The 27747-nt window shown below is 36.9% G+C and overlaps 1 protein-coding gene and 1 long non-coding RNA gene across 2 annotated transcripts; one reads left to right on the top strand and one right to left on the bottom strand.

Annotated features, from left to right (window-relative positions):
* The first annotated feature begins 3817 nt into the window (after positions 1-3817).
* On the top strand, positions 3818-5172 carry LOC104646622 (uncharacterized). The gene is made up of 2 exons (XR_740768.3): positions 3818-3902; positions 4761-5172. It is a non-coding gene; the product is annotated as an uncharacterized lncRNA (long non-coding RNA).
* Positions 5173-15080: 9908 nt separating this feature from the next.
* LOC138344941 (uncharacterized) lies at positions 15081-16001 on the bottom strand. The gene is made up of 3 exons (XM_069294726.1): positions 15603-16001; positions 15235-15474; positions 15081-15101 (listed from the first exon to the last, which is right to left on the bottom strand). The coding sequence occupies exons 1-3, from the start codon at positions 15999-16001 to the stop codon at positions 15081-15083; spliced, it is 660 nt and encodes a 219-aa protein (XP_069150827.1).
* Between the last annotated feature and the right edge of the window lie 11746 nt (positions 16002-27747).

Genomic DNA, 27747 nt, shown 5'->3' with positions numbered 1-27747 from the left:
TTCCTACAAGAAAAGGATTAGTCAATCCAAAACCTTTTCCTACAAGGAAAACCTATTTATGGTAAGAAATTTAGGGAAAATAAAACCCAACACTGATTTGATAGGACCAGACTTAGTTCATCAAGTTATGGAAAACATGAAGGTTAATCAAGAAATATTGAAAACAATGCAAAGTAGTCAAAAATCATATACAGATGTTAGGAGGATAGACTAAGATTTTGAATTAGATGATTGGTTCTATTTGAAAGTTTCACCCATGAAGGTTGTTATAAGATTTGGTAAGAAGGGTAAGCTTAGTCCCCGGTATATTGGTCCTTACAGGATATCCATGAGGATTGGATATGTAGCTTATGAATTAGAGCTACCCTAAGAGTTACCAGTAGTTCATCCGGTATTCCATATTTCCATGTTGAAGAAGTGTACGGGCAATTCTTCACTTATCATACCTTCTAAAGATATTGGTACTAAAGTTAACTTTCTTATGATAAGATTCCCCTGCAGATTCTAGATCATTAGGTTCGCAAGTTGAGAACTAAGGAAGTAGCATCAGTTAAAGTTCTGTGGAGAAATTGGTTTGTTGAGGAGGCTCCGGGGAAACTGATAAGAATATGAAGAAGAGCTACCACATCTCTTTGAGTTCGTAGGAGTATTAAACTAAGGTACTAATCCTTTTCTTGGAGTTCATTTTAAGATTTGCATGGTTTGTATATATTGCATGTTGGCTATTTGAAATGAATGATAGATGTCACACCCTTGGTCTACTTAGAGAATTTTATTCGAGGAATAATGTTCCCAAGTTGGATATATGGTAACACTTCTCTATTTGAATGAACTAGAATTAGAAATAAACCAGTTTTGGAAACGATTAGATTCGGAAATTTTAGCAAGTTATTCTAAGTATGAGATTCAGGTCAACTTCAAATGACCATAACTTTCAGTACATGGTGACTCATGTGTGCCATAAGATATCTAATGAAAGGTCTTTGAAATTATCATTCCAAGGCCACTGAGTTTGCAAATTTTTGAGCTTGCATGAGGGATATATGCCCGTTTGAAGTTGGGTTGTCTAGTTAAGGTAAACCACCTGGATGTTCTAGGGGTATTTTGATATTTTCATTACCCAATTAACTTAATTCCTTTTAAATTATTTACTTGGGGTCTAAAATTATTTAGTGCAATTTATACTTCAGAAAATTACGCTAGGGCTTTGAGAGAAGAGAAAAGAGGAGAAAAGCCAAGGTTTGTCACATTCTTAAGTTTTTGCTTGAGGATTTCGCCAACGGTTATCCCTACGAGGTATGTGAGTTCACATGGTGTTGGGTTCGTTCATCCACGCTCCGATCATGATTTAATTCAGTGAAGTTACATTCTTGAAAGTAAAGGATTTGAGTTTTGATGAGTTTCGTTGAACTTTCCTCCATTATCTTAATTGTTGAGATTTTTATGTGTGAGATAATTGTATTAGTTTTAAGGGTTTTCTTAGTGGATTCTTGTATACTTTTGTTGGGTATTCAAATTCAAGTGTTTGTGGGAAAAAACCAAACAATTGTAGACGAGTTAGGAACGAGCAAGAAAATTCATGGGTTTTCTGGCAAAGGGGCTAGCGCACGCCACTCAGTGCCGCCAACATGTGAAGTTTGTAGGTTGGTCTCTGGGGAACCACGCCACTCAGTGCACCCCAACCCATGTTATGTAGTATGAGGTCTGGCGCCACTCCAGGGTCGCCAGGTCTTCTACCCTTTCACATTTCTTTCTGTCTGAGTTTCCTCGAACCGTACCTATATTTTCTAGTTGATTTCTACATTCTAAAGTACATATAAACATCAAGAGATCATCCATAATATTATATTGAATCCATAATTATTCAAAAAGAGTTAAGAGTCAAGTCAAGAAAGTTCTTAGAGTCTTTTCAAAAGTCTTTTTACAAATATTTTAACTTGTTTTAAGGAATTGAACATTGGGCTGAGTAAGAGTTAGAGTAAAGTTAAATTCTTCCAAAAATAATTGGGAACTAAGTATTCCTAAGAGTAAAATTTTTCATAAATAAATAATGGAGGAAACACTGATTTTCAAGAGAGATTTTGATCTAGTTTTTGAGTGGTAATATCAAATCCTATAAAGAGTTATGTTTTTGGGGATGAGTTTGTGTTCAAATAATTCAAAGTGTCCATAAACCGTGTAACCTACATGGGTAGAAAAGGGTCATACTTTTTAGATAATTTCTTAATGCTTTTAGCATAAAGTAGTGGATCCACTTAGTAATAAGTTCTATACCCCGTACAAGGTATAAGACCACCTTGGTAGCATGCGACAAAACTTTGTGTTATCACATTGCTCACAGTGATAGATGTCGGCTAGAGAATCTCCCATAGATCTATTTTGTATCTATATATATACAAACAATGTTTATAATGTATTTTCTAATGCATTGAGTTGTTTTTTATTGCTTAAATTCTATTCTTTATACTACATCTGTTTACTCTTTATATTGAAATGAGTTGACTAGAGTTGAGACGAGATAGGTGTTTCTTTCAACTCCAGGTCAAGCTTATATTTTGTTTGAGAATTTCCCTCGCATACTTGTACATTTAATGTACTGATAGGTAATCAGGATCAACATCCAGCGCTCATTGATCCATGCTGAGCATTCAGATTCATTTGGTGAGCTTCCTTCTGGAGTGTCCCTTTTATTATGTTTTTTTTTAGTTATATGGATTATCGGAGGTCTTGTTCTGACATTCCTCTTAGTAATTGGAGGCTTCATAGACATTTGATTAGTAGTTTGCTAGTCTTGTTATTTCAGTTATATTTATTATAAGACTTGAGTTGTTTTATTGGGTAGCTGAATGTTGACTTTCATGACATTCTAGTTTACTTCATGGATTTATCTTTGTTGAGTAAAGTTTTCTGCTGAATAGTAAGTCAGGCCAAGAGTTCGATTGGAGTCAACAATGACTCTTAAGTGTCTATTCAATCCATGGTGTAGGCTCGGAGCGTGACAATTAACTATGAGCTTGTGTATATAAATGTGATGTAATTGGATTTAAAGGAATTCATGTTGGTATGCAAGTAGAATTTCAATATATAACTAATGTGGATATAAAAATGCAAATTGGATACCATGTTTACATAGCGAATCTAGAAATTTAAGGTTGTGGGTGTTCTAAAGTGAAAATATAAAAAATGTGTTAACAGTGAGATTCGAACCTTGGTACAACAATACTAAATAAGTATTAATTACCCATCTAGGAGCCATGGGACCAACTAAATCAATTATTCATTGGATGCTCTATGTTACTTTTATACAAATACCTATCAATTTCTACATAGATATATATATTCCGTAACGAAATTAATGGGTGCTCGAGCACCCTGCGGACACTATGTGGGTCCGCCTCTGCATGTTCATATCAACATATTCTGCGTATATAATTTGTATTCAATTAGAACATAAATAAATTTCAACAAATAACTAGTATGGATAAAATTCCAAATCTCATACGAAATTCATACCAATTATTTTTGTGTATACATTTGGTATGTAACTAGATTTGGTATAAGCTGGTTTACTAAGATTATATGCAAAGATTATACCCAAAAACTCATAATTTTAAATTTCACGAATCATGATCAAAGTACGAAAACATGTTTAATAGTGCATGATTCTACTATATAGAATAGTGGGTTTTTGGTTGGTATCAACGTGTCTGTTTTTGGTCACTAATTTCAAGTTGAGGGTAGTTTTGTAATTTCAGATTTCACCATGAAACTTACGTGGTCTTTGCTTTGGTTGCCAACACAGTTCACTTTGTTTTCTATTATTTTTTAGTTTCTTCAATTTAGGGATTTCCTGTATTCATTCTTATGGCCTTCACATTCTAGCCATGTCTCCTAAAATTCAGGTGCCAATTACGATTTTTCATATGCAATTAGTATTATCATTTAGTTTCCTTTATTTACAAGAGATTGAAACATGTAAATTTTGCTTCTTTGTATTATTTGATCTCTATTGACTTGAGACACTTCTAATTACAAAGATTTTATTGAAGATGTATTTTATTAAACTGTCGTATAATTAGTGCTATAAAAAACTCTAAATTTAACTACTATTACTTCATATAGTTGTTGATACTAAGTTAGGAAAAGACAGGTATAATAAAAAAATTCTGTTAATTTTATGAACACGCTACTATTTTATTCTCTCCGTTCGGAATTGTTTGTCATGTTGCGCTTATCGAATGTCAATTTGATTAATTTTCAAAGATAAATTAGATTCCATTAATTTGATATTTTTAAACAAAAAAATTAGATATTCTAAAACTATATGAAAAGTACTGTAAATTACAATTTTATGCATATTAATATTTTGAAGAAATACATCTTAAAATGTTAGTCAAATATTTATAGTTTGACTCTAAAAATATAAATAATGACAAACAATACTGGACGGAAGGAGTATATCCATTAACATATAAAGTAGCATAAAGTTCACAAATCAAGTTCGAGTGATTGCATGGTGCAACTTTTGGATAGTTTCTTCTTTTCTTCTGCTCCTAATTACTGCATTTTTTTATCCCAAACAAAGAAACAAAAGGACATGACCGATGAAGCATTCCTTAAGAACATGTAGTGTCTGGAATACGAGAATTAGAAGTTTGAATCTTATATTTTTTTTGTTTGCACATTTATACTATGAAAGTGATGCATTAAAACACCATTAGAGAGTTAGTAACCTTTACTAATCTATTTTTTTGTAGCAGAAATAAGAGAATAGATCTTTAACTTCCGTATTCAATATTAAAGAGTTGAAATCAAATTGAATACTCTGTTGCACAATGCAAGATGCAAAGAATTACAGCTATTTGGTGTCAAATAGATCAGTCCAAGAGTGGTGAGATCATCGCTCTCCTGGACTCAGGTCCATGATTGATTACACCAAGGATGATGTTAACAGGAGATACAACCTTAGCAAACTCTTTAAGTTCTGAAAAGATGTTGTGTTCGTTGTATGGTACTTTATTATCAGAAATGTGTTGGTTTAAGAACATTTTCTTAAATTAGCTCTTTAGTAATTTGTATGAATTCCATCAAATTTTATCTTTTTAGATTTTAGCTCAAGTAGGCATGGATGCTTTTGTTTAGCATAATATATGCGGTTTTAAGCTTGCCTTATTCCCCCCTTGATTGATCATTTGAGATACAGTTACTTTAACAAGTTAATTATGTAATTCTACTTTCATTTAAATCATGTGTCGTAACAACACCAAGTCCTATTCAATGGAAGGAAACAGCCCACAGAATTCTGAGTTGAACCAATGTCTGCTGCATAATAGCCATAGGTCTGCTACAAGAAGCAGCATGGTTAAACAATGAAGTAATTGAGTTTGATGAAGTAACTACTGTCATTTCTGTGAAAAAACATTGTGTCTGCTAAAAGAATTCGATACAACATAAAGTGGACGGGCTAGTTCCATCTAGTAACACTGATAAAACAAAGTATATGTAGTTTATGTGAAAAACTAGATTAAATCTATCCAACATCTTTTTTTTTCTTAAAAAAGGAAAGTATCCGCATATATATAACTTCCTGAATGATGTTTGATTCATTTTCACTAGTGTTATTCTTCTTTATTAGTATTCGAGTAAATATCTGAAAACTTGGTGGATTTATATTATCATATCTTTTTCTTTGATTAGATTAGGATTCTTTCTAGGTGCAAGAAGAACTTATGAAATTTTGTGCGACATGTGAAAATCAATTGTCATAAACTGTTGACGCTCTTAGATGTTTTGATGATCTTCTCATAAGTGTAGGGACTTGGTCCTTTGCAGAATATACTCGTCAAGTGTTTCAACTTACAAATAACAAAATTATTCATCCATTCAAAGAGAGATATTTTTCAAGCTTAAAAATAGCAGGGACCCGATTGATTGCTTCAAGTGCTTCTGGTACTAGTTATTACTTTGATGCTTGTACATGCTTATATTGTAGATATTGTTCTCGTGTTAGAAATGTTTTAAACATGTGTGAATCATTGTAAGAACGTAAGTTGTGAGTAACTTAGTGTTTTATTTCGAAGTCTATATTAATCCTTAGGATTAGTATAGTGAACAGTGTTGTATCTGCTTAGGCTCGTCTAAGTAATAGGAGATATTGCTTAGTGTGGAGATTAATAGGTTAATCTCATCTTATAAACTGGTTTTTACTTTTTCATGAAAACACTAGTAAAAGATGTTTTAAAATTTCTATGAGACAGGTCATGATTATATTCCCTTGAACAAAGAGGTTTCCGCATAAAGTTGTGTGTGCAATCTTTACTTTCAGCATTTATTTTAGGAAAATTACTTAACTATACAATCTTTCTTTCTATAATTTCTAAACTTTCCTACCATTTAAAAATATTTCAAAAAATCCATTTTTTCCTCTTTTTGTCTCATTTTCCAGATACATTATTCACATTCATTCCAATCCAACGATTTTGTTCAATTTTTTACGCCTAAAACCACTCTCATATATCAACAGTTACACCACTCACTCGTTCTTTAATTTCAAATTTATTTTCTCTCAAGTTCATCAATTTCAAGTTCCTAAAGAGGTAGGACTATTTTTTCATCAATTTTTTATTTCCAATTCTTCAGATTTCTTTTCTTTTATAAAAAAAAACTAATATTTTTATTTACAATTTTCTTATACATATGAAATGTGCTCCCTCTTTTTAGTATGGTACCTTGTGTATTTGATGTTGATGATGAAAACTTTCATGAAAATAGATCTAATCAACTCATTATGATTCCAATGATGATAATGATTGAGCTGAAAATAGATTCAAAAGGTTGTAGGATCCATTAACAATGACGAATCATAATATTTAGAAGACAAAGTCAAAGAAGGATGAAACTTTATCTTTTAAAACAAATGTGGAAGAACTTCATCCCTAGTGAGTTATGTCTAAAAAATTAGATATGTTGACAACAATGATACATTATCACATTGTTTTGTACCTTTCTTTAGATCTTACGAAATTATATATGAAATCTTAATTTTGGTTCTTTTTGTTTTTCAATATATTGGCACTAATATATCAAACTATATAGTAGAAATTATTTTGATGAGATGTAATTTGCAGAATACTGTATCATATTATAAAATAGTTTAACCACGATACTTAAATAACATATAATGAATATATGATGTTTGATTTAGTATCAGAAACAAATATCATCAAGTGTTATTGAGTTTCAATCACTATTATTATCATTATGTATCAACTAAACAAAAAGATTTTTTGTAGTTACTATAAAGTATCATGTAATTAATTTTTTGTTCAAATCTAATTCATTTTTATAATGTACATGCCGAATGTGTATAGTGACGGTTGAATGTTTGTAATTGTCTTAGCTGAATTCTTTAGTAATAAAATCAACATCTATCTAACGGTTTCTGAGCTGACTACCTTCGCACAAGATATGGAACACTATTATGAAAGTACAATCTCGACAAGGTCAAGGTAGGATATGTTAGCGATAACGATGATCCACTAAAGCTAAAGAGTTATTGCACTCCACAACAACAAGATGACTTGGTTCATATAGATTAGTGATTATGTACCAATTCACAGATAACTTTTGATGTTTATTGTTTTTACGATACATTAACTAATATTTTTTGGAGAGTTTATTATTTTTAAAGATATATTTTCTCAAGTTTTACAGTTTTTTGTAACAAAATTATTTATTTTGAATATAATATTTGATATTGTTAGTACCTTGTTATGTTTTGTTTTCTACATCTTATATATTATTTAATACAAAATATCAAAAATTATATATCATATATCTTATACTCTATATTAGTTATAATATAGAGTATATTACAATTAATATATAATTGATGCTATATTATTAGCAGATACAAGATTATTTAAAATTTTATTATGTACATCATATGCGAATATTTTTTTATAACAAAATTTGTATGTATCACAACACCTGATACTATATTTTTATACTTGATACAAATCAGTTAATTTTCAATATATTTAGTACCTTTTAACATTATGTCTTTTATAAATTTGGTACAAATGACTACAGTTGATACTATATTATAAGCTGACACCAAATAATATATTATGTATATGATACACAATTATTATTTATCGTGCTTTAAACATCACAAATTGGTGTGTATAAGTTGAAACAGATTTGCTAAAAAAGTATATTAAGTATATGATACACAATTATTTATCATGCTTTCAGCATCACAAATTGTGTGTCTCAAAAAATTAAACCTGATACTATATATTTACAAATTGATCCAATCATCTAAATTTATAATATGTTAAGTATCTTTTTACATTATGTCTCTTATCCCATACACATCACAACTCTTATTTGGTTCATTTACAACAATTGATACTATATTATTCGATACAGAAAATTTTAAAGAATTAAGTATCAAATTCATTATGTTAAGCAAATCACTGCAACATAATTGTATTTTCAGTACTTATTAGCAGTTACATATGTATTAATCTTCCACATCCGGGTTTACCCCTTAGATGTAACTGGCGTCGTCATCCCCTTTGAGGACTAAGACTAGTCTCTTAGTTTACATCATTACATTCATAGGTCAAATTTAGCAGAAATTTAAAACTTTTCATTACTTCTACTTGGAGGTTTACATAGACCTCTATATACAAATAAAATATATATATCGAGAATACATAGACCCTTTGTATAGGAAGGTTACATAGCCTTCTACTTTATTGCACATAATTATCTATATAAGATAGAACATAGTCTTCAAAGATTTTCTCAACTCATAACCATCTAACACGATTAGCAAATTGGGCATAACTCATACATCAATGTAAAGAGAGCCACATACAGGATTTATACAATCCGTACTCAAATGAAATGAGGTAGAATATAAGAGTCTTAGAACTAAAACAACAACATAAGCTTGATATTGGCATCGCCCTCGGACAATTAGGCCCTACTCTACTTGGATGATCAAAGGATCCAAGCCTTCTTCAAGTCGCCTTCAAAAACACTTCAACAACCGGAACCTAAAATGTTAGGGAAAAAGGAAGAAATGGGGTTAGAACGCACTTGTACTAAGTATGAGATCATATGCACACCTACCTTGAAATAATGCTAAGAAAAGGACATTTAAAAAAATATGCACTTTTTATTTAAAACCTTTATGCACCTTCAACAAGACCATACCAATCAATATTTCATGTTCATTAAGTCATAGGCATGTAAATTACAAGAACTACAACATCAAGTCTAGTCAAGTCAAACATACATATCATATAAGTAACTACATACTCAATGTAACTTTATCATCAAGTCATATTAACAAAAAGCATGAATAAGAGTACTTTTCAACATAACCAAAGAAAGTCAACTAACCATGAACCCCTATCAAATCAACAAGTGCAATAACTAAGTAAAGCCCCATAACCTTACTCAATCAAGTAACCCAAAAAGAAACATGACTAACATACTACTTCACATATAACATTTAAGGGCACATATCATCTTACTTTAACCATATAGACCAACATATATACATAAGTGAAACTAATTACCATATAGTATCAACAATACGCAAGTTCATCATATACATATCATATCGTATTTTAAGTGTATTCATACATAAGAACATCCTCCCAAGACTCCCCTAAGGCTAACTACTGCAATGCTTAGGTAGAGTCTCATACCCCTATCTAGAATAAGCTATACCCCTTAGTCATTATAGTTAGAGTTCATTCATTTAGTTCATTTTACCTTTTGGGAACATCTTGCCCTAACAGACATAGACCACATGAGCTAGTGTGGAATCCTGTTTCATAAAGCCCTACACCAAAGAAAGGTGGACTACTTGCCAAGGTAGTACAAAAACATAAAACATAGCAACCACGTGGATCTACTAGCTAATATTCCTATGGGGGCAACATAGTTCAAGAACTAGGATATATAATTGTGACCCTCTTTATGCTACATGCATTGTAGTCTCCAATCTCAAGAGTACATTAGTAATCCTACCTTCCCTATGTGGGAAGAGACAATCTTCAATTTAGTTCGCTCGGTGCTAAGCTAGAGTCCCTTTTTGTAATGTCTTTAAGCCTTATCATCAATCGTAGCTTAGTTTAGGTCATAGGGTCTAACCCTTCTATAACATGATCATCATTATAGCTCAATAAGAATTGCAAGAGTATAAGTCCTTTCATTAAAATTCATATAGGTTATGTTAGCACATTAACATTTCATATCATAATAAGACACATTGGTAGTCATCAACATCCTTATAACATTTCACCTTAATCAACCTCACAACCATAGTCAAGACATTTCAATTCAACATCATACCATCCTATCAATACTAATAAGGCATACTCAAACATAACATCATGACTTAATCACAATTAACCATAGTTTGAAGTAAAGTATATGGATCTCATGACTTACTAAGTCTCCTCATAGTTAATCATAAAGGTCTTACCATCAACCCATAACTCAGACCAATTAGGGGAGTAATATAATCACACAATGATATACAATAGAATAACAAGGACAATTGCATCACTATAACATAATTCAACACTACATCATAGCTTAAGACAAGATACATAGGTCAATTTCACAATATACTTCGTTACCTAAATCAACATCTCAAGAAGTAACAAAATAGGCCTAGAATTCATCTCAATGTATTCCTAATTGATACAACATCATATATAGTATTTTAATCAATAATCAAGTCAATTGAATTCACATTATACAATACATGTCAAGATCACAACCTAGGGTTAAGGGTTGAGGATCATGTTCTACAATTTAGACCAAACTATCAAGAATGATAATAATCAAGTTAAAATAAATTTTAATCTATTTATTATATCCTACAGAAATCATAAACAACTTAGTTCATAACATCAATTTCGAGATTAGATGAAACCCACTTGAAAACTCAACTTTTATAAATACTTTGAAGGAGCCCTTTGAGGAAAGAAGTCTCAAAGGTCAATTACATCTCATACCTCAATGTTTGATGAAGATTTAATGGTGAAATCATCCCTTTTCATCCCCAAAATCCCCCCATCTTGTCTTCAATGGTGTCTTCCAATAGAGAGAGAAAAAAAAAGAGAAGGAAGAGAATTTGTTTTGTGTGTTATGTTAAGTCTAATGGGGTTAGGGCCTTTATATGGGTGTTAGTTAACTTAATTCCTTACACCCCTAAATAATGACCTAACACCTTAATTAATATAGTAGAACCTAACTAAAAATGTGTAGCAAAATGAACCCTCACAAATGAGACCCCGATCGACGGTTCGTCCTTGAGTCCACGGTTGCTACCCCCTTCCGTGCTGCACACTAGTCATTTTGGTAAGAGAGTTGTGAAGGAGAGGGATCCAACATTTAGGCTATGTTTTGGTTGACGGTTGTCATCGACGCCCCATCGATCTACACACGCCTCGTCATTTGCCTCTCGTGGTTGCACACTGCCCAGGCAATGTTGCCTCTAACGTGCAAGGATCCTCCTCAAGGGCCCTTTGTTGGTCCTTGGGGAGTCGTACCCGGACGCTTCAATCATGAAACAACTTTAACATATGTTATACACCTTTCCACTAAATTACATGAACTTTCGACTCCTAAAAGCTAGTCAAATAGGCTTAGGCACGCTAGTACCACCTAGAACTAGTTTACGGACGTCATTGACGTTCTTAGACGTTTTAGTTTATAAAATTCATAAATGACTACTAAACATTAAAATAGTCCTTAAAAGAGTATCTAGACCTCATGACACGATTTTTGAAGTGTTACATTATCCCCCCCCCCTAGGAACATTCGTCCCTGAATGACATTAAAAATCTTTAGAAGGAAGGAATAGACTCAAGACTAGCAGCCCAACCAACAACAATACAAAGCAACATCAACCATATCACTTACACAAGTCAATTCAAAAATTCAATTACCACATATAAGGCTCAACATTACATTATGAGGAATATCATTCTCACAACAACAACATGATCTCAACATGCTTTATATGAGTCAATTAAGTCAAAGTTCAACTTATCAACATGCTACATATCATTTCATAAACACTTACCATATCAAAATGCAAACTCAAACAAACAAAAAAGGTAAAATTTCAAGTTCAAATGCACATGTTTACTGTAAGTCACTGTAAAGCTATTCAAAATGCATATTTTGCAAAACTTCACCAAAAATTAAGGCAACCTCAAATTTAGTCATTATTTTTTTGTATTAGTAAGAACTAATAATCTTAGTTATAAAATAGATGAGGTTAACGAGACTTCATGTCGGCCTTGGCCTCCCAATTGGTGAGGTTATCCTTGACACCAGGACCCACAATAGTAAAAATGGACTCGAGATCACTGATGCACATCTTTAGCAAAGAAACATGGAAAACCGGATGAACAAAAGCCAATTCACTAGGCAACCCCTTTCATAGGTGAAATTTTTAAATACCTTCTTCAAACTCTAAATCCTTTCTCCTATGATTGGCATAAGACTTTTGCCGACTATAGTTCGTTTACAACCGGTTCCTTATGATATGAGCTTTCTCTAAAGTCATATAAATTAAATTGGGACCAAGAAGCGAAGACTAACCCACTTCAAACCATCAAATAGGAGACCTACACCTCCTACCATACAAGGCTTCATAGGGAGCCATGGAAATGGATGAATGAAAACTATTATTATAAGCAAACTCCACCAAAGTAAAATGCTTATCCCAATTCCCCTTGAAATAAATAATACAAGCCCTAAGTATATCCTCAAAGGTTTGAATAATACGTTCCGCTTGACCATCCGTTTGGGGATGAAAAGCGGTACTCAACTTCACCTTAGTACCCAACCCTTCTTGGAATGAACTCCAAAACCTAGATGTGAATTATGCACCTCGATCTTATATGATGGATAACGAAATACCATAGCGACACACAATCTCATCTATGAAGATCCTAGCATAATCTTCCACCGAATAAGCTGACTTGACGGGAATAAAGTGAGCGGACTCGGTTAACCAATCCATAACTACCCATATAGAGTCATATTGCTTTTGAGTCAAAGGTAAACCCACTACAAAATCCATATTGATGTCTTCCCACTTCCAAGTAGGAACTTGGATTACTTGTAGTAAGCCACCCGGATTTAGATGTTCGACTTTCACTTGCTGGCAATTTGGACACTAAGCAACAAATTTCACTATTTCTTTCTTCATACCTTCTCATTGATATACTTCCCTAAGGTCATGATACATTTTTGTCGAACTAGGATAAATGGAGTAGCGGGACCCATGGGTTTTCTCAAGATCTGATTCCTAAACTTATATACCTTGGGAAAACACAATCTTCCTTGGCACCTTAAAATACCATCCCCCCATGGAGAATGCCTCATTAAGCTTGCCAAGGACCGATTCCTTGAACTCCATCAATGATTTATCAAGGTGTTGTTTGGACTTCACCTCAACTATCAATGATGACTCGGAGTTATTATGAACCATGAAACCACCATTTGGAGAATTTTCCAACCTCACACCCAACCTAGCCAACCTATGAACATCTTTCACAGGTCTTTATTGGCTTCATCTACGTGCGACACACTACCCATTGTCATACGACTTAGAGCATCCACAACCACATTGGCCTTGTCGGGGTGATAGAGGACACTCATATCGTAATCTTTCAACAATTCTAATCACCTTCTTTGTCAGAGATTTCAACTCATTTTGGGTAAACAGCCATTTTAGACTCTTATGGTTGGTATACACATCAACATGGACACCACACAAGTAATGCCTCCATATTTTCAAGACAAATACCACGATCGCTAACTCAAGGTCATGAGTTGTATAGTTTCTCTCATTCACTTTAAGTGTCCTAGAGGCAAACACCTTCCCATGTTTCAGAAGCACACACCCCAAACCCATTCGGGATGCATCACAATACATAACAAAACCCTTTGTACCCTTCGGTAAGGTCAACACCAGAGTGAAGGTAAGCTTATTTTCAACACTTGGAAATTTCTCTCACATACCTCCGATCACTCAAATTTCTTACACTTTTGGGTCAAAGTAGTCAAAGGAGATTCAATGGACGTAAAACCCTCCACAAATCCCCGATAATAACACGCTAAACCTAAGAAACTCCTACTGTCGGTCGGAGTTAATGGTCTAGGCCAATTTTCACCACTTCTGTTTTCCTTAGATCAACCTCAACTCCCTCACTAGAGATGATATGACAAAGAAATGTCACCGACCTCAACCAAAACTCACATTTGCGATACTTGGAAAATAATTTATGTTCTTTAAGTACTTGCAACACCACCCTCAAATGGTTCATATCATCATCTTCATTTTTTGAATATACCAAGATGTCATCAATGAAGACAAGGACAATAAATCTAGGTAACTTCAAAACACCCTATTCATTAGGTCCATAAATGCCACCGAATGTCGCCTTTGGTATATACTCACCTTTCACCCTAACTTAGTGATACCCTGACCTCAAGTCAATCTTAGAAAAGTAGCTTACCCATTGGAGTTGATCAAACAAGTCATCGATCCGAGGGAGAGGATACTTGTTCTTAAAGTGACTTTATTGAGTTGGAGATAGTCAATACACATTCTTAAGGACCAATCCTTCTTATTCACAAACAAACCGGAGCACACCATGGAGAAATACTAGGTCTAATGAAGCCTTTGTATATTAAATCTTTAAGTTGAGCCTTCAACTCTTTCAATTCAGCGGAATCCATCCGATAAGGGGTTAAAATGGGATGTGTATCCAGTAGAAAAATCGATATTAAAATTAATTTCCAGTTCGGGAGCAATACCGGGAAGATCATTAAGAAAAACCTCAGGAAATTAAAATCACTACGGGGACCGACTCAATGGGAGAAATTTCAGAGTCTAGATCCTGGACTCTTACAATATGGTATAGACAACCTTTAGAGATCATTTTGTATGCTTTTAGACAAGAGATGATACGACCTCTAGGAATAGAATTTTCCCCTTCCATTTTACCACGGGTTCATTTGGAAAGTTAAACTTCACCACCCTTGTCCTACAATCAATAGAGGAAAAGAAAGCATGCAACCAATCCATACCCAAAATAATATCGAAATCAAGCATATAAATTTCTACTAGTTCAACATAAGAAACTCTATTGGGCAACATTATTGGACAATTCTATATACCTTTTTTGCAACAACATACTCACTCACTGGAGTAGACATTAAAAAATGTTCATGCAAAATATCGGGCAAAATGTCAAACTTTTTGGCTACTAGAGGGGTAACAAATGATAAAGTAGCTCCGGAATCGAGTAAGGCATATCCATCAATAGAGAAGATTTTCAACATACCGGTGACCACATCAGGAGAAGTCTCTTGCTCACATCTTGAGCGAAGAGCATAAAAGTGATTCTTCTTTGGAGCCTCATTTGAACCACTTGCTTGAGCTTAATCAGTACCTTTGTATTGACCCCTCACATTGGGACAATCCTTATCCTTTTTCCCACTTTTACCACAACCAAAAAAATTGTCCGTCTCCTTAAGACATTCACCATAGTGCTTCCACAAGTTGGCTTCTCAGTTGGTGAACTAGTGCCTTTTCCCTTCTTAGGCTTAGGGTTATCCATCCTATAACCACTATTTTTAGGGAAATTGGAAGGAACTTGATTAGAAATCCGCTTCTTAAATCTAGATTTATCTTGTATCTCAATCATATTCTTTGAAGAGTCTCCATCAAAAGATCTTGCCCTCTTAGCATCTCTATTCTTCCTCTTAGCCCTTGCCTCTTCCACATGTTTTGCATGCACCATAGGACGAGAAATGTTCATGTTGTAATTTAGCATAGCCGAATGACACTTCTCTTGCAAATCATCCGACACCCCCGTCACAAAGCGGATCATTTCATCTCTAGGATCAGAAACCAAAAAAGGAGCATATTTTGACAATTTCATATCTCTCAAGGAGTATTCATGAACACTCATACCTCCTTTGTGAAGGTTGATGAAATCCACCACTTTATCTTACCTCATCTCCCTAGGAAAGAACCGATCAAGAAAAGTCTTCTTGAATATCTCCCAAGTCACCGAACCACCTCTTAATGACCTATTATCCCTCCATTAAACATACCATGCTTGAGCCACATCTTTAAGTTGATAAAAGGATAACTCGGCCATCTTACTAGTGGATAATCCCATAGCCAAGAGTATCTTATAGACTTCATCAATGAAATTTTGGGGGTCTTCTTCAACCTTATACCCGTAAAAGGTAGAACGGATCATCCTAGTGAAGTCTCTTAGACGGGAGGCCATGGTAGGAATTTGTTAATTTGGACGGGGTATATTATCTCGGTTAGCTTGGGTCGTCATAGCTTGCGCTTGAGAAGTGGCGGCTTGTGATTGAGTATTGATAGCTTGGGACATTTGAAGAAGAGCGGCCTTATATTCTCATCTGTCAAAAGAGGAGAATTCACCGGGGCTTAGTCATCATTATCACGTTCCTCAGGAGAAGGAACTTGATCTCCATAGGGAAGATCTCCCGCATTGGATATCTCTTTTTCAAGCCTTTGTGCTGCATTCCTTCGAGTGTTCATTTCCCTTTAATTACAACAATAGGATTAGATGAAAAATCACATCATAAGTATACTCTAACGGCACGATATTGAATTTCCAAGAAAGTTAGAGTTTCCTAGGCATCACGTAGGTTCCTATCCATAAGTGTGGCGCGCTTCACAATTATGAATACAAACTTACATAGACGTGGTTGGGAGACACATTGAATCAAAGAAAATTCAACTTCATGCACTGATACCAAGTTTGTCACATTCAGGTTTACCCCCTAGACGTAGCCGGTGTCTTCGTCGTCTATGAGGACTAAGAATAGCCTCTTAGTTTACATTATTAATTTCATAGATCAAATTTAGTAGAAAATTTAAAATTTTTCATTACTTCTACTTGGAGGTTTACATAGACCTCTACATACACATAAAATATGTATATCGAGTCCTTCGTATAGGAAGGTTACATAGCCTTCTACTTTTATTGAACATAATTATCTAAATAAGATAAAACATAGTCTTTAAAGGTTGTCTAATCTCATAACCATCTAACACGATTAGCAAATTAGGCATAACCCATACATCAATGTAAAGAGAGCCACATATAGGATTTATACAATCCGTACTCAAATGAAATGAGATAGATTATAAGATTCTTAGACCTAAAACAATAGCATAAGCTCGATATTGGCATCAACCTCGGACAATGGTCACCTACCCTACTTGGATGATCAAAGGATCCAAGCATTCTTCAAGTCGCCTTCAAAAACACTTCAACAATCGGAACCTAAAATGTTGGGGGAAAAGGAATAAGTGGGGTTAGTATGCCACTTGTACTAAGTATGAGACCATATGCACACCTACCTTGAAATCATGCAAAGAAAAGGAAATTTCATTAAATATGCAATTTTCATTTAAAACCTTTATGCACCTTCAACAAGATCATACCACTCAATATTTCATATTCATTAAGTCATAGGCACGTACATTACAAGAACTACAACATCAAGTTTTGTCAAGTCAACCACACATATCATATAAGTAACTACATACTCAATGTACCTTTATCATCAAGTCATATTAACAATAAGAATGAGTAAGAGTACTTTTCAACATAACTAGAGAAACTCAACTAACCAGGAACCCCTATCAAGTCAACAAGTGCAATAACCAAGTAAAACCCCATAACCTTACACAATTAAGTGACAACAAAGAATCGTGACTAACATCCTATTTCACAAATCATAACATTTAAGAACACATATAATCTTACATTAACCATATGGACCAACATATATACATAAGTGAAACTAATCACCATGTAGTGTCAATAATATGCAAGTTCATCATATGCATATCATATAGAATTATAAGCATATTCATAGATAATAACATCCTCCCAAGACTCCCCTCAAGGCTTACTAGTGCAATCCTTAGGTAGAGTCCCATACCCCTACCTAGACTAAGCTATACCCCTTAGTTCATCTTATTTAGATTTCAATCCTTTAGTTCATTTTACCTTTTGGGAATATCTTGCCCTAACCGACATAGACCACATGAGCTAGTGCAGAATCCGATTTTATAAAGCCCATCATCAAAGGAAGGCGGACTACATGCCAATGTAGTACCAAAACATAAAAAATAACAACTACGTGGATCCATGATATACCGTGGTTTCACGATATTTTTAATGTTTTTCCTTAAGTTTAGTGTATGTGCAAAAGCCTTTCTGTCCTTAGATAAACGCGGAAGTTTTTGGGCGAGAAATGCAGAAGAGACCACCTATGAAGCTTGTGACAATCCGCTGGGCTTGTGACGGTCTGAAGGTGGCATCATAGTGAAGCTGCTGAAGGTAGATGGGGAAGTTTTACCTAGTTTGGGATTACGGAAGTCCATGACGGACCGTAATAGCCACAATAGTCCGTTTTGCTGGTTCATCGTGATGATCAGAAATTTAAAAATAAACCCCTCCCCCCCTTTATTGTTTATTATTTTCTAAGGAAATAGTTGACTAAATAATAGTAATAATAGAATAAAGTTAAGTCGGAACTATTTTCCTCGTGGGGTCGACCCCAACCTCATTAATTTGGTTCCTTACTTGATACAACCGCTTTACTTCTTATTTAAAAAGTAAGTTTGAGCATATCAAATTTCGGCGCCACTGCCGAGGAAAGTAGCGTTTAGATAAACTTAAACTTATTACTAAATTTTAGTCAATATTTTTTTAATTGTACTTTTTTATTGTTTTTGATTGTTGTAGAACTATCTTTCTTGTATGTCAAATACACAGAGTGGAAGAGAACCCTTGTTTCCCTACGATCATGAATTAGAGCGTACAATTCGCAATATGAATCGAAACTTGGGTATTAACGATGGTGATCCAAACCAGAACATCTCTGCTCCAGTTGATGTTCACGGTCAGTTACTACCTGATGATCCTGGTGAAAATCAACAAAGGGGACAAAATCCCGTTCCACGTCCTCAGAATACTACAGAGGCTATGATAATATTGCAGACTCTGATGGGCTTGCCTCCTCAACCACAAGGCCACACCTTGGTGGTAACTAGTAGTCTGATGCATATGCTCACTGCTAGAGATTTGTTTTTAGGGCTACCTTCTTAGGACCCACATGCCCATATAGCTAAGGTAAGGGCAGTGTGTAAAATTTGTGTAGGGAGGCCTGATTTAGATATGGATGTAATAGGGCTAAGAGTCTTTGCTCTCTCACTGACGAGAGAGGCTGCTATTTGGTTCACTGAGCTCCCTTATAACTCAATTTTCACTTGGAACCAATTAAGGGACGTTTTCTTAGCACGTTACTACCCGGTCTCCAAGAAACTAAATCACAAAGACAGAGTGAAAAACTTTGTGGCACTACCAGGAGAGTTAGTTAGCAGTTCTTGGGATAGATTCACCTCATTTTTAGATGTGTCCCCAATCACCGCATAGATGATGCGTCGCTGAAGGAATACTTCTTGTTCCCCAACTGGATGATAATAATAAAACGGTATTGGATACTATAGTGGGTGGTTATTATGGGGAGTGTCCTTATGTCGAGATTTCTGAAAAGTTAGAGAAAATCTCCCAGAATAATAACGCTTGGAGTACTAGGAAGTTATATACTAGAAGAAATACCTTCGGAGTGCAATCCACACACAACCTAGCCACACAATTCGTGAAAAGATGGCTCAGATGAGAACTGAGCTTGGGTTTGTGTTAAAACAAGTCACTGGGGGTGTATAAAATATAAATGCAGTTAACCACTTGTCTAAACCACCACCACCAAATGATGAATGTTATTATGAGGAGGATTCCTATGCGGTAAATGAGCAGACGGGGGGTTTCAGCCGAGTTCCCAAGGATCAAATCAGGAGAATTGGCGCCAAGGTCAAGGAAACTAAGGTCAAATCTATGGTAACTATAACCGTGAGGGTCATTATGTCCGATATGGAAATTACAACCGTGACAACAACTTCAACAGGGGTAACTATGGTAAAAGGATTATAGGAATGGGCCTTATGTTCCTTCTCAAAATCGTGAAGTTACTCCTAGGGATGGTGGAGGTAGTATGGCACGAGTTGAGTATATGTTGCACGAAATGATGAGGAGGTTCGATTTCTAGTGATGAGCACATTAAAGAGTTAAAAGAGTCATTTAGCGGGTATTGGGAAGAAAGTCAATACACATGCAATATAGATTAAGCAACTTGAGTTGCAAATGGCCCAATTATCTGCGTCTGTGAACACACAGCAACTGGGCACTCTTCCTAGCAACACTGTCCAAAATCTGAAAGATGATTGACACTTATGGCAATCACTACTCGGGGTGGTAAGCAAACCATTGACCTACCTATGCCGTCTAATGAGGAAAAGATGATAAAAGATAATGATAAAGTGGTAGAGGTTGGTGGTGAAGTAGAAGATAACACTGGAAAAGGTGATGAAGTGCCTACAAAGGTAACTACCATGCCTAGACCACCACCCCACTTTCCTCAAAGATTAGTGAAAAAGACTGATCTTATCAATGTCCCTTTTGTAGAAGATCTAGAACAAATGCCCGGTTATGCCAAGTTTATGAAAGATTTGGTTACAAAGAAAAGATCGGTCACTAGTGAGGTATGATGATAGAATGCAGCATTATAGTGCAACTCCTACAAGAACTCTAGCACAAAAGAAAGAAGATCCAAGTGTGTTCACTATTCCTTGCACAGTCGGGTTATTAGATTTTGTGAAAGCATTATGTGATCTGGGGGCAAGCATAAATCTCATGCCCCTCTCAATTTACAAAAAGTTGGATTTTGGGTGATCCAAAACCCACTGCGATGCGGTTACTGATAGCCGATCAAACAGTAAAAAGGCCTATAGGGATACTCCACAATGTGCTAGTAAAAGTGGAGTCTGGCAAATTTTGTTATTCTTAATTGTGAAGTCGATTTTGAAGTTCCTATTATTCTTGGGAGGCCATTCCTTGCTACGGGTAGAGCCTTAGTTGATATGGAAAATGGGCAGATGAAATTTCAGTTGAACAATGAAGAAGTGACCTTCAACATTTGTAGGTCCATGAGGCAGAGTGTTGAGCTCCAATCGGTATCTGCTATATCCTATAAATAAAAGATGAAAAAGTACCATGACCTAAAGATTGAAAATGAGAGTTTATGGTTGGGGATTTAGTGCTTTTATACAATTTTATGTTGCGCTTGTTTCCGGGCAAGTTTAATTCCAAATGGACTGGCCCTTAGTTGATTACCCAACTATGCCCTCATGGAGAAGTTGAGTTGGAAACCAAGGAGGGGGTGCGTTTTAAGGTGAATGGACAACGAATAAAAACCTATTTAGGGCATGCTGAATCATCAAATGAAGTAATCGAGGCATACAATCTTGATGAAGTCTGAGTAATCAAGTGTCTTCACTCGTGCCGGGACGTTAAATTAGGCGCTGGTTAGGAGGCAACACAATACGTATAGTTTTGTTTCTAATAATGGTAGCATTTTTTACTGATGGGTTTTAAATTAGCAGACACATCACCAGGAAATTTTGCAGAAAATCACTCCGGAACATTCACAGATGGATACATCGACTGATTGTCACGCACGCGATGGACCGTCGCATGAATCCGTCATGCCAGGTACGTCTTTCATTTATTTTCAAAATTAGGGCACACACGATGGAACCCATGACGGACCGTCGCATCTGCGATGGACCATCATCAGGGACTCATTGTGTCGTTAACCATCATACCCGACCCGACTCGGCTGGGGAATTATAAATTTTTCAACCTTTAAAACCCCCCACCCCTTCATTTGAACGATTTCTTTCCCTCTTTCTACCATTCCCTCCCCTTCAAACTTCCAACTTCCTACCTCTCTTCTCTATAAAATGATCAGTTCCCCAAATCCTCAATTCTGGAAATCTTCTTTCTATTGGTCGGAGTCTGTTGCTATGGTTCTGCTCTTGATAACCAAGTGCCTCACTTGTTTGTTTTCTCCTCTTCTCAGGTATGTGTCTCTGATCTCTACCCATTTACATTGCATTTTTGTTTTTCAATTACTATTAGACTATTTCTTTTTGGCGGGTCTTCATTCTTTGATCCAATTTTGTTTGACCTAGGTTGAGAATCCTCAAATTACCTTGCTAAAACTCGAGAAATTGGTGATTTAGCATTGCTAGTTTGCTAGGTATTTGGGTTAGAAACATGTAGGTTAACACTAAGTATTCCATTTGAGTCATAGGGGATGACTGTGGCCTCCTCAGCTCTGTCACTGAATGACAGAACGAGACCCCAATGACGAACCGCCGTATCCATGACGGACCGTCATATAGACTGTTCCAACACCCCCTATTCGTTTTCTCTAAGTGTCCACCAACGGACACATGCAACGGACCATCGTGCCTGCACAGCTGTCATGGTTGTCAGAAACCCTTGTCCTAAGGGTCTCTAACTTTTTCTAAGTGTCCTCTGACGGACATCTAAGACAGACCGTCATTCATACGACGGTTCGTCCTACACAACCGTCATAGTTGTTAAAGACCCTTGTCCTAATGGTCTTTTTTTTCAGGTATCCTCTGACGGACATCTACGACGAACCGTCATACCCTTAACGGTCCATCCTGCACAACCGTTCTGGTTGTCAGAGACACTATTCCTTAAGGTCTCCAAATTTTTCTAAGTGTCCTTTGACGGACATCTATGACGGATCGTCATTAACACGATGGTCCGTCCTGCACAACCGTCATGGTTGTCAGAGACCCTTGTCCTAAGGGTCTCTATTTTTTTCCAAGTGTCCTTTGACGGACATCTACGATGGACCGTCATACCCTTTACAGTCCATCCTGCACAACCGTCATGACGGGCAGAGACCCCTCTCATAAGGGTCTCCATACTTTATCTAAGTGCCCCACGACGAACATCGACGATGGAACGTCATTATCACAACGGTCCGTCCTGCTTGCCCATCATCACTATCAGAGACTTTCCTTCAGGGGTCTCCACATAAACATAGTTGAAGTAACACATGACGGACCCCATGATGGTCCGTCATACTCACGACAAGCCATCACCTGGTCCGACATATTTCACTGTTCTACAGTGATGTCATTACAACTTTTCTCTTATGTTAATTTTTTGTCATTTTTTCTTGCCTTTTTTGCTCCTTCTAGTACTAATAATGATTCTTTACAGCTTCTATCTCTAATGGCACCGAAACAAGATCGAGTTTACGCACGTGGGCGTTCAAAGTCTGTGGCCCCTTCTCCTCGACAGGTTATAGGCTATGATGATGAGCATGATCCCGAGTACGTGCCCCCAGGCACTGCCACTCCAGCACGAGCCGCATGTGCAACCAGAGCTATGCCCAAAAAGATGGCGTCCAACGTAGTCACTACCTCCTAGTCTTATGAGAAGCACACACTGATCTGCACGCCTTCTGGGTCAGCTACACATAAACAAGGAGAGTCTGGTTCCTTAGGTGTTTTATCGGTAGAAGAAGCCTCTGGGTACGCAAAAGTCCCTTCACCCGCCACAGCTGCACAATCTGCCTCGTCTGATGAGGTTGACAATGCTGATTCCACTCCAGGCTCACCGACTGGTGCTCTCACCCAGGTTGTCGACCAGCCCAACCGGTGGTGCGTCAACGGGCAATACCAAGTGTATTTAGACGCCAAGTTTCAAAATGATAAAGGCGTCATTACATGGACCCTTACACTGGAGAGGCGGGGCCTAATGGGAAGTCTCCCCACTATTCAAGATATCCACAATCTCATCACCAGACACCGGCTAAAGTAGATATCTCATTCTTTGGGCCACTACTGTGAGGAGTTGGTCTGAGAGTTGTACGCCTCTTATGTGGCTACTCTCCGCTCACAGATCAATAGGCGGGCTGCCCCCGCCAAATAGGTCCACTTGATCACGTTAGAGTACGCGGCATCCAGATCAACATCTCCGTACAATCCATCTGTCGGTATCTATACGGCGAGGAAGTGGATGCCAATAGGACCCCTCTTACCGCCGAGTTTGACTACAGGTGGAATATTGCTAAAGATGGCCAATTTTTGCGTGTGCCATCGCTGAGAGAGACCACCAAGAGGTGGATGGCCCTGCACTTATCTATTGATGGAGAGGGTGCCGACTGGGTAACGGAGTCGAAGGGAGCCATCAGGAAGGCTAACTTGACCTTCATGGCTAAGTTTTATGATTGATTGTCTGCCACTGTCTTTCCCCCACGGCAGTTGATAATATAGACATGGGATTGCGAAGTTTTGATAACGGCGATGATAGCCGGGTTTGAGGTGGACTTCGCTTGGCTTCTCTAGGTGGTCATGCACGAGAGAGATTTCAAGGTCACCACTACTTACCCTTTTTCGTTCATAATATTTTCCTTATGCAGGTCCGCAGATGTGCCCATGTGGCACATTGATCAGCTCAAGACTCCGCTGGGCACTGTTGATATCGGCCTCATCAGGGATGAGACCAATGAGTTGGCTCCACGCAGAGGGCCCCGTCAAGAGTTACCTCAACTTGGTAAAAATAAGGCTGATACGGTAGCACATTCTCGAATGACTATGCAAGCTACTTCAGCGACCACTGACACTACCCCGGTCGAGTCTATCCCGGGAGTAGCACCGCCCGTAGCTCCTCTTGCTCAGCCCCTTTCCCCGCTTTGGTCCTGCTTGCTAGGGTATAGAAACTAGAGGCTTAGATGGCCACACTTCTACATCACATCCAGCCTTGGATGCATAGGTCTATTGTTGAGGCGGAGTAGAGCTTGGAGCGTAAGATGGCCCAGCACACAAAGCGGAAGGTCGCTAAGGTTCATCAGTGCTTAGATGCTTTTGAATTACGGGTGCTAGCTCGGCCAGCTCCTCAGGTGGACGTGTCGACTCTTCAGGCTGGGGTTGAGAGTTTGCGCACAGATATTGATATGATCCTAGAGGCTAGGTTGCCTGAGTCTGACGCCCCTTCGGAAGAGCCTGCTCAGGACACAGTGCTTGCTTCTTTATTCACCAATTTCAAGATTCCACCACCTCCCCCTTGAGAGCATGCCCAGAGGCGTAGAGGTCGGAGGAGGATGAGGCTAGAGCACGGAAGAAGGAGCGTCGTGAGATAGAGGTTGCGAGGAGAGCCTCGATTGGTGATGAGGAGGTGCGTTAGATCAGGGCTGTAGAGTCAGCTGCTAGGGCATCTAGCTCCAGAGATGTGGAGATAGAGGGAGGCACTACTGATAGTGTTGTTGCTGATGAGGACACTACTGAGGGTGTCCAGACTACATAGGTAGTGGTTTCCGGGGAACCGGACCCACCAGCCACCTACCACTCTCGTATTTCAATTTTTATTGAATTGGGGACAATTGCATAGCTTTTTGTTGGGGGTGGGGTAAATGGAAAGTGAGTGTTAGGGTGAAGTATAGTATCCCAATTCACGATCCTCTTTGGGGTTTTCTTGCATGTTTTATTTTTCCCCAAGAGACAGATTATTTTTATTGTTGAACCGGCATGTCTATATCTTGTGTGCATAGTATAACTCTGAAGCATGATGGATAAAACAAAAATGATATCCTGATGTAATGAAAATGATGCATGGCTAGGCACAGTAATTGATAAATGTGTGGCTCTAAGCATGACATAGAGATACACCACTGCATGACCCTAAGTCTGAGACTCGAACTAGGTGTTTGATAATCTGGTAGAGTAATGATATGTCAAGTGAGTGTTAGGAAAATTTGAATAGTCCACTATTTGTACTAAGCAAGAACTTGCCTGGTTAGTCCTGTTAAAATTAAGTTGTAATAGACAATTAGGAAAGGATCATAGTCCCTTGTTCAATATAGCCAATTTTTAGCCTAGATTAAAAAAAAGAAATGAAATTGATCTTTCTTTGATTCAAATGATTTGAGCTTAAAATACACCTTTCTTTTTCACCCCAACTAATCTTTTTCTGGGAATAATGTGTTGGCCCTGGTCCCTCCTTGTACATGTGCACCTCAGCTTATGCCAAAAGCATAAGTTGGGGGTGGCTAATGCACTAAGCAACCTTTTCGTGGCCCTGACCCAACTTTTGGTATTGTGTACTTTGACTCATGGCAAAGCCATGAGTTGAGGGTGGCTATTATGAGAAATGCTCTTGAAAGTGGGGTTGAAAGAACAAAGAGAGAGAAAGAATAAAAGTAAAGTGACTCAAGAACCAGTTGAAAGAAAAGTAAAATAGAAAAAAAATATAATAAATACAAGCAAGAAAATAAAAGAGTCACTTACAAAAATGAAGAAAGAAGGGAAAATCGAAAGGTGAAAGAATATGAGAAATTGGGCGAAATAAAACGATAAAAGATGGTACACTTAGCCGATATGTCAAGGAGGGCAAAAACTCACTAAAGTATACCGAAATATACCCTACCTGACTCTGAACCTATGTTACAAGCTAAGAAATTCCTATCGTGATCCTAAGATTTGTATGGCGAACTTAAAGCCATGAAAATAAGGGCAAGCTTATGGCAATATGTATGAATGAGTTGTTAATTTGTTTTGAGAGTGAGTGTTGAATAGTAATCATTATACTCAAACTGAAATCATTGTGTGAAAATTGAGGATGCTGTTTTGAAGTGAGGACACTAGTTGAAATACCGGAAATATTAGCACTTCGGTGAGACATTGAAGAGGATAGGTATCAGTGCCTGGTAAATCTGTGTCATGGTCTGGTTCCACATATTCAAGCCTAATAGTGATAACATGATGAGATTGATCGGGATTGATCTAAAATATGGATACTATTGTATAAAGATATTGTAGTGAGTCATAGTGTTGATATACCGTGGTTTCACGGTATTTTTATTGTTTTTTCCTTGAGATTAGTGTGTTTCCAAAAACCTTTTTGTATTGATTTTTATGTAAATTTCTCCTTATTTGCAGGAAATATGTCCTTAGATAAACGCAGAAGTTTTTGGGCGAGAAATGCAGAAGAGACCACCTACGGAGATTGTGACGGTCCGTCAAGCTTGTGACAGTCTGTAGGTGGCATCATACTGAAGCTGCTGAAGGAATATGGGGAAGTCTAACCTAGTGCGGGATTATGGAATTCTACGACGGTCCATCTTACTAGTTTGTCGTGATGATCAGAGAGTAGTCCCAGTACCCAAATTCCAAGAAGTTTAAGTATTATGGAACAGAGACCCTCGATGGACCGTCATGCTTGGAACCGTCCGTCATACCTGTCATTGAGGGTAATGAAGAAAGCAGAAGAAGAATTTGTGAAGTATGGAACGACGGAGGCCATGACGGACCGTTGTTACTACGACGGTCCGTTACGAGGTCCGTCGACCTAGGCGCGTTTTGAAAGATTTTCAGTAATTAGAAATCTTTCTTTGATTAGGTTTTTGCTTTTATTATAAATAGTTCGTAAAACCTCATTTTGGGGGTTAGACTTTTCGATAGTATACTTTTTGATATTTAAACTTTTGGATAATCTTTAGTTTTCTTGTTCAAGTATTGAAGGATTAATTTCAGTAATTGTTACACTTTTTCTGGAATTGATTGTTGGTGCTTTTGTTGATTAATCAAGTGAACATCTGAATTTTATTCTTTCTCATCAAAGTAAGTGCATGAATTCTTATACTAAATATATGAATAGTGTGATTATGACCATGGGTAACTAAACT

The sequence above is a fragment of the Solanum lycopersicum genome, chromosome 1, assembly GCF_036512215.1.
Source record: "Solanum lycopersicum chromosome 1, SLM_r2.1".
NCBI classification, from domain to species: domain Eukaryota; kingdom Viridiplantae; phylum Streptophyta; class Magnoliopsida; order Solanales; family Solanaceae; genus Solanum; species Solanum lycopersicum.
Note: the sequence above shows the minus strand (reverse complement) of the source record. Positions and strands in the feature narration are given on the sequence as shown.